Source organism: Pomacea canaliculata, linkage group LG2, assembly GCF_003073045.1.
Source record: "Pomacea canaliculata isolate SZHN2017 linkage group LG2, ASM307304v1, whole genome shotgun sequence".
Lineage (NCBI taxonomy): Eukaryota > Metazoa > Mollusca > Gastropoda > Architaenioglossa > Ampullariidae > Pomacea > Pomacea canaliculata.
In genome coordinates, this window is record NC_037591.1 from 376,905 (window position 1) to 388,030 (window position 11,126).

The 11,126-nt window shown below is 38.6% G+C and overlaps 1 protein-coding gene across 2 annotated transcripts; it reads right to left on the reverse strand.

Moving 5' to 3' along the window:
• Positions 1 to 657: 657 nt before the first annotated feature.
• LOC112556431 (DNA fragmentation factor subunit alpha-like) lies at positions 658 to 11,125 on the reverse strand. Of its 2 annotated transcripts, XM_025225434.1 has the most exons (6): positions 10,863 to 11,124; positions 9,202 to 9,329; positions 7,970 to 8,087; positions 5,585 to 5,740; positions 2,940 to 3,070; positions 658 to 1,955 (listed from the first exon to the last, which is right to left on the reverse strand). In XM_025225434.1, the coding sequence occupies exons 3-6, from the start codon at positions 8,067 to 8,069 to the stop codon at positions 1,725 to 1,727; spliced, it is 618 nt and encodes a 205-aa protein (XP_025081219.1). In that variant the 5' UTR covers positions 8,070 to 8,087; positions 9,202 to 9,329; positions 10,863 to 11,124; the 3' UTR covers positions 658 to 1,724. The 2 variants fall into 2 exon arrangements, with proteins under 2 accessions (XP_025081219.1, XP_025081220.1); XM_025225435.1 differs by lacking the exon at positions 9,202 to 9,329 and having other exon boundaries at positions 10,863 to 11,125.
• Between the last annotated feature and the right edge of the window lies 1 nt (position 11,126).

Sequence of the window (11,126 nt, forward strand, 5' to 3'; positions counted from 1 at the left end):
CAGTGACTTTCAAACAAGGTGACAACACCAACAAAAATCACAATTTAAGAAATAATATTCAATTGTACGTTATGCCATTACAGTATTTGACTTGGTTATGCAAATCTGAGTGTGTGTGCGTGCCCATTTTCTTATATATGCTTTGCCTTTAACTTGGTACTGCAGACCTGAGAGAGTGTATGCACTCTTTTTCTTGGTTATGCTTTTATTCAACTTGATACTGCAGATGTGAGAAAGAGAAATGTGTCTGTGTACACTCTTTTTTTTTTCTTTTTGGCTATGCTTTATTTCATTTGGTAATGCAGACCTGGATGTAATTTTGATCCTAGTCCTACCCCACTCATTTTTTAAAACATACTTCCGGACTAAGTAAAAGTGTCCCAGTTTAGTTTGCATCAACCAACAATGGAAACCACGACCTTGTATTACTGGACTGCTGGCAGACGATTCTTTCCAGTTGACTACTATAACGAGGCATGATACTACAAAGCTTCCGGTTTATTCATATTTCGGATAACTACTAAAACAAGGCATGTACAAAGCTTCCGGTTTAGTAACATTCTTGTTTTAGGCTTGCCGAGACTAACAGCGGAGAACTTCGTAAGAGGCTAAGTGTTGGTTTTGGCAGACAGACAGCAATCCACCTGCACACATCCATGATGGAAACTCATTGTTTATTATCACACTCTACACAGGAACACAATTCAAAAACAATGTTAAAGTGTCATTTACCAAAAATTCAGTAAATCACACCATTATTATAATTGACACTATTGAGAAGGATGTCAAGAATAGCTGTAACTACTAACCCTTAGCCCTTTCAGTACAATGAGCCATGAATGTGGCTCTGCTCATATGACCTAAGGAAACCTCTCCTGTTGGTTGACCTAAGTTTGGTTCTATTCTTGTTGCAGCTTTGGATTTATTCTGAGCAATTATTTCTTGAAAAAGTATTAGTGACCATTGAGCAACCGCGCTAAGGATGACTTTGTGACACCAGCGACTATGCCAGCAATTTTAAGATATTTGTTCCACTTTATTTGCTGCTAATTGATGGAGATAGATTTTTGTCGATGTTGCTGATAAAGGCATGTAGCCCATATGGATGTGTTGATTTTTTTTTTTTCTGGAATAGTAAATTGCGAATTTTCTTGGATTATTGCTCTCACTAGAGTGAAAGTAGGCAATCTTCATTACTTTTATTTTAGCTCAAGTTTTCTCCTTTCCAAAAATGTATAGGCTTCTTGATCTAATGTTTACCTCAGAGCAGAAATAATAAAAACATCACCCACTGTCATCTTTAATTAAAAGCCATTGTTTTAGTAGGTAATTATACTTTTATGCCGTGCTAAGAACGTTAGTCTAGTTTTAGTTTATTCCTTGTTGCTCCTTTGAGGAGCATAGGGCCACAACAATACCTTGCTAAGAAGGTTAATGATGTTCATCAAGCTGAGTGAGCAGCTGTAACTCTTAATGATATTCAAGCTGAAACAAAAGCATTTCTCCCAGCATGTGATAAGTCATGTTTACAGGCTAAATTAACAACCAATTTTCTTCCACAAAAATCATGGAATTATACACAGATTTATGCTGGTGCTTGCCACCATGATGTGGTCTGCAGGCAAAAAAAAAAACAATAACTTGCTAGCTGATCACATGAGAGAGCTTTCACGCCTCAAAGGCACACAGCCTATTCTTCTCTGCCATGAAAGTTTGGCCTTGGTTCATGAAGATGACGATATGTCCCTGCTGTGGCGACGTTTTTTGCTACTTTCTGTCTCAACATATGGACTGATGGAGTGAGCTTTGCTGTACAAACGCAGCAAATCAATGGCTTCTCTTGTCTGAACTCGGTCATCAAGATGGCGCTGGCATGCTTCCTGTAAGGACTGTGCATATACAATGGATTCCCCAAGATCTTGGGCCAGTTCTGTGGTATCTGCTTCTGCTAGAACCTGCAGTCACATGTAAGTGCATTTACAAAAAACACCAAAGCAGCACTCCAAGTATTCTCACAGCACATCTACTCAGCAGTTGTGTGATTACTGATGCTAAATTTGGAATCAAATGCTGTAGGTTTAAAGCTTGCTCAGGCCACCAAGAGAAAAATCGCTCTATCCAGCAATAGTTTATTTTTCAAAATCAAAGGGTGGCAGATAAAAAGGATTAGGTTTTATTGGATAAAAACATAAATATAACTACAATCCTCCCAACTTCCACAACAATTAGGCTACGGGACTCTTTTTTTTTCCTTTTTGGGTGGGGAGGGGAACAGAACCATTGGTGTGCATCTTTCAAATTATCCCACAACAAACTTGACATATCTCTTGTTTCTCTGCCATACTATGAGATCAGCTGAACGTAAACATTTGCCCATTTTTCTTCTTTTCACTGCCTCTCCTATGATATTCCTAGTTCTGTTTCTTTAGGTGCTTTTAGCACACCAGATTTTACATAAATGCAGCCCTTCTCTGCATACACTCAACCTCCTTCTCTAAGCTGGCACAAGCAAAACACATGGGAAACTGAACATGTTTTACATTATTTAATGTTTGCATCACTATTATTCCTGCCTCCGGAAACTGCAGAGCTTTGACCATTGCAAGGCATGATGAGATTTTCCTATTTTCTTGAACATTTCAAGGTTCGAGCTAGGCCTAGGATTGTTCCACAAAAGAAACATCTCAATAATAATGTTAGTGGAGCTGATGCTACCATCTCGGAAAGCACCAAAACACATCTACAGTGACTACAACTGTTTTTTCCATTCTTATTATGTTTGTGTGTGGTTTTTTTCTTTTCTTTTTAGTATGCTCTTTGAGCCTGCATGGTGGGGAAAAAGTGCTTCACAAATTTAACATATTATTATTATAACGACTTTAGAATTGCAACTTACATTAAAGAAAAAGTAATACTACAGAATAAAGGTAATAAATTACCTGTAAATCCTCATCAGACATGCTAATTATACGTGAAATATCACCCTTCAGTAGAGCTGCCATTTTGTGACTACTTGGCAGCTTTTTTGTGGTGCCATCAGCTGAATCTGGTTCGTCACGAGATACTGGTTCTGCAAGAAGTCAACATTGATAACTAAAGTTTCTATTGCTCTGGTCTTTTTGCAATTTGTAGGAACAAGAGTTTATAAATAGATTAAAGGGATTCTAAAGGCAAAATAAAACTGCTTAGAATCGTGTAAAGAGTATGATCCACTTGAATCTCGTGTATTTTCGCGTCTGTTCATATGGAAAAAGTTGAAGGTTTTGTAGCATGTTGTGTTTAAGAAGAGAAATTACATCGGACTCTTTTGTTTACTTAGACGAAGTCTCGCTCTCTGTCACATGACCTTATGACATATGACCAAGACTGCTTACCAAGTGAAACAGACTGTTTTCTATAATTTTTAAAACTGTGCTTTGATAAGTTCACTTTAAAACCTGAATAAACTCACGAGACACCACCGATGACAACGTCAAATCTTCACAATGACCACAGACACTTCCTGTATGTCTGACTTACGTCACACCCAGACTCATCTGCTTGACCATCTCGGGAAGCTATTGCTGTTTCTCGGCGGAAGGACACAAGGGTCGATTTCACTGGATTTTTTTTATTTTTATAAACATCGGCAACCGAAATAGTGCTAATAAAATGAGAAACGAATCATTTATTTCTCCTGTATTGCTCTTGTGCTCTGTAATTGTAAATAAATATATTTTTGAAACATTTGACCGTCGCCACAGCCTTATCACAAGCCTTGAGTATCCCTTTAAATATTTACAATTTTACCACACTGCATAGAGAAATGAATCAAAAAATAAGTCTGTTTACTAGATAATAAAGATGCCGACCAGAATCATCCTGGAGAGACTGAAGAATGCCCTAGACAAGAGACTGAGGCAAAAGCAGGCAGGATAGATCATGCACAGACCATATCACTACACTGCGAATCATCATTGAACAGTCCCCCCTCTACATGACATTTGTTAATTTTGAGAAGGCATTTGACTCCATAAACAAGGAGACCCCCTGGAGGTTGATGCATTACTACAGATTTCCACCGAAGTTAAACATTCTCCTCCTCCAGCAGCTCAACATGCCAGGTGATCCACAATGGAAAGATGACTGACTCTTTCACAGTGAGGCGAGATTGCATGCTCTCGTTATCTTCCTGATTGTCATAGACTGGATCATGAGAAGAACAACCTCTAACAGCAACATGGGCGTTCAGTGGATCTTCGCCATGCAACTTGAGGATCTTGACTTTGCGAATGATATCATCAGGGTTAGCCAAGACATCAAAATTCCAAGTAGGGTTGGACTGGTCACACCTTTAGAAACTGGCCAACAGTATAAAGAGACAAACTCAGGACTGTAACCCAAAGGAAGTGCAGGGTTGGGAGACCCAGACAGACACGGAGGAGATTGGCCTGAGGCAATTGGGATGACTGGACACCCAGAACCGAGTCCACTGGAGTGGTGTAGTTGCAGCCCTATGCTCCACTGGGGGCAAACAGGACTAAGGAGAAGATATGCTACATATAATCGCTTCTGGCATGCTTTGTACATATTTGTTGTTCTTGTGCCCCATGTAGGAAATTTTAAGTAATTTTTCTCAGGCACATGGTCTTGAATGCCTAGATTTTATTTTTCTGCCAGCAAGTACCAAGTTACTGAATAAGACTTGCATAACCAATACGTAGTAGCATCCCTGATGGTGTCGCCATGCCAAAGCCTTTTCAGCCTGGCTACTACTGCTGTCCCAATTGTGATGCTGATGTGGATTTCTGCTGACATCATGCATGTTGAAATCCTAAAAATGTCTTTTTGTTTGTAAAACTAAAGCTCTCTCCCCTTTCCACTCTTGGCAAGGGACCCTTTGTTTCGTGTTGCACACCAAAGAGAAATAAGAAATAAGCATTTCTAACTGATACAGATGATTTTTTCTCCCTCTTTAAATCCAATCACACTACAGTACAGGAGTCAAAATTCTTCTTTGTCACAAGAAATGAAAATTATGGCGCTATGTTTCGTAACTAATGAAACGCTTGTAGTCTGACAGGCATGACCACTGAACAAAAGATAAGGTCCTATGAAATAAGCCAAGACTGTTGAGTCTCCTTTTCAAATTCACTTGCTTTTCTCAATATATGACTTTGTTTGATTACTAATCCCAGCAGCTGTAATGTCATGTGATTGTGTCTTTCTGTCTCATTACCATTCAGGAAAGAATGGAGATTGCTGTTGAAAACTATAAAAACTTCAGTGAAAAGCAATCCACTGAACGTTTATGGTCTCCAGCAATAAACCAGTATACAAATGGGAAGCTGAGTTTTTTTTATCATAACATGAAAATATGAACATTTCAAGCATCAGTTTACGTTCTCAGAAAAAAAAGGGAAACTTAATTCAACAAATGTATCTCTATGTAAATATTTGTTGAAAATCATAAATGTATCTCCATGCAATTAATTGGCTGATGACCATATAAATATTTGTTGAGGACCATGTAAATATTTGTCAAAGATCATAAATGTATCTCCATGTAAATATTTGTTAAAGACTATAAATGAAGCAATTTTACCGGAACTCTCATGACTCCACTTGTCGTTGTTTGTAAGAAATAACAGAGTCGTATCACTGGGAAGAAAATTGAAGTAGTCTTCTTCATCAACTTCTGTGCCATCTGCTTCTAGAACCACTCGCACATTGTCTTCCTTCAAAGCAAGCTTCTTGCATCCTGTTTGAAGACATGTTGGCAACACTTCATCACACATTTCCATTTTAAAGAAAAAATGTCCATCTATCACAATCAACTATATCATTTACAAAAAAAAACTTTTCTAAACCTCTTTTTCACTATGATATGCACATTTCCTAAAACCTATTACTGTTTTAAGTATTCCTTGCTTGTCAGGGCTCATTTACCCAGCCTGTTAGCCTGTATCTTCTTTTCTTCTTGTTCTCAATCACCCCCAAAGAAGCACAGGGTTCTGATGTTCCAGATCCCTATCCTGGTTTTTGGCTTGGCCGTGAGAAAACAGGTCAGCGAGCTGACTTCCCAAGGGCTTTCGTCAACATGCGTCATAGGCCTTCCAAAGACGGATCTTCCAGTCTAGGATCTCATTGTGCTTCTGTTGTACTTGTTGTTTCTGTAGCAAGGGTTGGAATTACAGGGTGGGATTGCTAGCCCTACGCTTAACCCTCCTCCTTCATCCAGGCTTGGGACCGGCAGGTTACCCGGGAGGTATCCAGGCGGAGTTATTGCACATGGTGTCTTTTATTTTCTCTTGTTGGTTATTTTTTTTCCAAATGAAAATAAATGGCTTTTGAAAGCTGAAATTTACAGCTTAGTTTTATGTCGCCTATATATATATACTGATATCTGAACCAAAAAATGCAAACCATTCAGGTTGGTCTTTCACAAACATGATAGACAAATATAATGGTTTGGAACTATTTTGTACGCACTCTTATTTTTTTTATTGAATTTATAATCTGAGACAGGTGCCATAAAAAAACCCTAAACATTGCAATTGCCATAGTTTTTTATGTTGGTCATTTTGCTTCTGAATTAAAATTAAATTGTTGTCTAATACTTATTTGGAGTACATCATTTGGTGAAAACAAGTAAATTTGACTTTCCATGGTTTCTTGCTTGTTTTTACCTGTATCTGATGACATGATATCTGATTTTAAAAAAAACAAACAACTAATTCCTTTGAGGTGAAGCAAGCAAAAGATGATGAGGTGGGGTGATGTTCCACCTTTTCTGACAGTTTGGCACCACAAAGTCATTAAAATTATCATGTATCTTGTGACTCATTAAAATCTTCACTCACATAAAGATGGTTTACATTTACTCAAGTGAATAACTGGAAATTTGTGACCTATACATACTGTAATCCTACTTAGAATACATTTTAGACAAGCTGGTATGTGTAAAAGAACAAAACATCAATTGCCTTAATGTAAAAATGATTATTTTCTGTAAATTTGACACTGAAGACTCGTTTCAAATCAAATTTTTGTGACAGCATTCTGTTACATTTTTTTCAGAAAATGGCAAAAATATGCAAACCTGAATAATTTTGCCTTAAAGGGAGGTGATTGTGGTGATAAAGGTAGAGGGTTTGATAGCCTAGTGGCCATAAAGTCAGTTAATATTTCTAATGTTCAATATCTCTAAGACATATCATGTGGAAGAGGAGCACAACCTCTCATATTACCTTTTACCTTAACTGATAAATGAGATTTCCATAACTGCAAGTTGGCCTGTGAAGATTTTAGTCACAAACCCATGTGAGTCTTGAATCAGCAATATTCTTCAAAGTTGACCAAACTAACCACCAGTTCAGGGCCGTGCTTAGGGGCAGACGGACGAGGCATCTGCCTAGGGCCCCGCGCTTTTGATTGATATGGTAACTAGGCATATGGAAGTGTAGTCAGCCGTATCACATTGAAGGCCAGGAAAGTTCACTTGTAAATATTTTTTAGTGTTGAAAACTTACATGTTATATTATGCCGTATGTTTACGTGTTGCTATGTTATTTGGTTACTAAATCTGAATGTCTTTCGCATGTACGTGTGTCGGTGTGTGTGTTGTGTGTTACTTAATGGTGGATGCAAACCCATCAACTCAACCTCAACTACGACTGCAGACTGTAGGGTTCCCTTCGTTGTAACCTACTGACGAACGTTACAAATAAATTAATCGTAGGCTTATGTTGTAATGTGTATGCAGCATGCTGTCAATGATAAAAGACGAGATATCCCTGAGGAAAAAAGTGACTTTAGATCCCAACTAAAACCGTGTGATCGTGGCGTGAGGGCCCCGCACATGCCCTTTGCCTCGGGCCCCGCGGGGGCTAAGAACGGGCCTGCACCAGTTACTGCACTTTTCCCACCTTTTTTTTTTAAAAGCACTCTAATATTACAAATGAAGAATCATTATGAATTTTTTACCTACCTTTATGAACAAGATCTGTTAATGTAGATGCAGTCAAAGATTTTTTGATGGACCTGTCTCCAGACCAGACCTTGAATGGTCTCTCAATGAACTCTTCCATGCTGCCTCATGAAGTTTCCTGAAATAGAGAAAATGAAAAACAAACTAAAATAAAAGTCCACAACAAAAACAAATGCTAGTTCTTTTAAACATGCTCCAAGCTGTCGAAAACCTTGGGGAATGGGTATGTGACGATGGCTAGGGGGTTGCAATTGCCACTGCCTTGCAATAATTGCACTCTTGATACCTCTGCCTTTTCATGCTGATATTTACATGTACATGAACACTTACGCCAAATTGTTAGTAAAGATTCAATTGTCCCAAATAGCAAACTCAAGGCAGTTTAGTGTAAATAGAAAGTTATTAATGATCGAGAGTTTTACAAATCAATTTACAAAAGATACAATACTTAGAATTCTAAATATGACTTGTCCTCTAGGATTCCCATTATAATTCCCTGTGGCTAATCCAGAAAGCATGAGTCACTGCATTAACTACTACACATAACACATTGCACTCATTTGTCACACAAAAGTCTCTTGTGACAGGGAAGGCCCTCCCATGTTCTTGACATCTGAGAATCCATTGCTATCACTTCATCAGTTGTAGCTGCCTCTTTCACGAGCACTGAGACTCTGGCACCACCATGTGCCACCACGTGTCTCTAGGCCAGAACTTGACCATGCCTAATGAGGGATCAACTCTTATCTACCAGTTAAGCACTCTGTGATAGAGTGGGTCTTTATGCACTTTTTGAGTCAGCTGTGCTGGAGTTGTCATGGTTCCAAGACAAACTCACAGTGGAGAATCTGAATAGCCTTGAACAGATCTCTGCTACAACTTTCCCCTTCAAGAACCCAGTGCAAAGAAGACGATTCTTCACCAGTCTCAATGTTAAATCCACAAGGATCATCCTCTCCCATGATTGGTTAAGTATACTATACACTCACTTCCAACCATTCCGCTACCTACAATTGCTACTTAACTAGCACATGACAGACAGGCAGTCACTTTGACTTAGCCCTGCCCACTGTAACCTCCTCACTTACCCCCTTCCATCAGTAACGCAGTCTGCAACTGTGGCGCCATCCCATTTGGCTTTCTATTCACTACCTGTGTCCAGTCAGTGATAATAACAACAAATGCTTTTGTTCTGCACTAGGTATACTGCAGCCTTACAATTAATGGCATACCCTGACTGCTGGTCTCTCCTTCTCTGAAAGATCTCCTGTAGTGACAACTGCTGTTCTGCATTCCAACCTAACCCTGCACTAGGTCCATCCTGATGTAAGCAGCCAGTGATTCACAGGCCTACGGATTCCTGGGGAGATAAACGGCAGTGAGACCACTGTGTCAATGACATAATGCGCACAGTTATCCATTCCACCTTATGACAGCCCGTTTAACAGCGCATCCACTCACTTGTGGAAGGAGCAGAAATGCGGCACCAACACTATAGCCCTATTCCTAGTTATCATATGACATAAGCTTTATCGGGATTGATAAGCATTCTTTTAGATTAGCTCGTTCAATATCAGCACATCGACATAACTGAGGTGTAGCTATGAAGACACTTGGATTTGCAGGTGTGAGCTTTATAGGAAGAGTTAATAATGATAAATGAAAAATGTGTAAAGCATATGCTCACACTCCTAAGGAGTATGCTCTTAGCACTTAAGGACAAGAACGAAACATGGACAGCATAAGAGGGACAGGAAAACAAATAACATATGAGCTATAAAAGAATAAACAATCGTACTAAACGAAGAATAAAGTCAAATACAGAAAACACAAAGAGGAACCAAATCACAAGAAAAAGGGCTGAAGTAACATGCTATTGCAAAAGGAAGGATGTGAAAATGGACTAGCATTAAGGTGAAGGTTGTTAATAATAATAATAAGTGGGAATTTATAAAGCACAATATCTCAGCCAAAGACGAACTTATTGCACTGAACAAGATCACAAAATAGTAACAAAGATGTAGAACAAGTTATCAAAAAGTAACAAAGATGTAAAACAAAATTATAAAATAGCAACAAAGATACAGAACAAAATCACAAAATAGTAACAAAGATGTAGAAGGAAGAACAATGCGAGGACAATGAGAGTTAAAAAGGACTACCAAGCAGGTGAAGTTTATGTAGTGGAACTGAAGGGCAATTACTTAATTATTTAAAGAAGATTAAACTGTTTCTGTGAGGCCCAACAATATCCTGCAACCAGGACAGAGTAATTTTGGGAGAAAAACAGCACATATAATAACCTTACAGTAAGAAACAACGCCCATACAGAAAAACGAGCAAACTTGTATAGAATATTCTTGGAATATGACAATCTAGCACAATGTCAAACAGTCAAACAATCTGCAGATGACATATTTTGCCTAGGAAAAATAAAAATAACCCCTCGAAGGCCGCTATGGACCTGCGCATCTCTCGATGAAGATGAAACCAAGCAGAAGTAAAGCATAATAAAATGCATTATATTTTGAAGATGTGACTTCTGTGACTAGCTATTTCTGTCATTATTTGACCAAAATCGAGCTGTAGACATGGTCAAATCGACTGGCCCCTTTGTTTGGTTGTGCTCGGCTACCTAGCTATAAATCTTTCTTATTTCCACGTGTGTATGTGTGTTTTAATGATACCGATCTCGCTCTACTACTGTTTATGGTGGTCGAATCTACTCTTGACTTTGCTATCGATTACAAGAGCACAAGTGTTTTACTGTTTCACCACACCGAGTTACATCGTTTACATTTGTGGAGTAGCAGTTTAAAACGTCCTGGTTGCACTAAAGATAAATATAAACTAATCAAAATTACAAGTAAAATCAGCATCAGAAGATACTAACCTAGAGGTAGCCTAGCCCGACGAAGAATCTGTCGTTTTCCCACTGCCACTTACAAACTTCTGCCAACGTTTTGCAAGACAGTCTGCTCTAACAGACTACATAAAGATAATAAAGTGCGTAACATGACATTGATTCACATTACTAATGCTCGAATTATTTAAAAAGTAATAAATGAGTAAACAAACAATATACACATGGATATCGATATCAGGCTCCCCTCTAATCGCAGTTGAGACCGGAAGTGAGAGTTGCGGCCACCGGAAG

Bases quoted from the DNA above. Each gene is read 5' to 3' on its own strand.
- LOC112556431 (XM_025225435.1), bottom strand. From the start codon at position 8,069: ATGGAAGAGTTCATTGAGAGACCATTCAAGGTCTGGTCTGGAGACAGG. The intron at 5,741-7,969 runs GTAGGTAAAAAA...GTCTTCAAACAG, and splicing joins AACAGATCTTGTTCATAAAG to GATGCAAGAAGCTTGCTTTG. The intron at 3,071-5,584 runs GTAAAATTGCTT...GACTTCTTGCAG, and splicing joins GTGGAGTCATGAGAGTTCCG to AACCAGTATCTCGTGACGAA.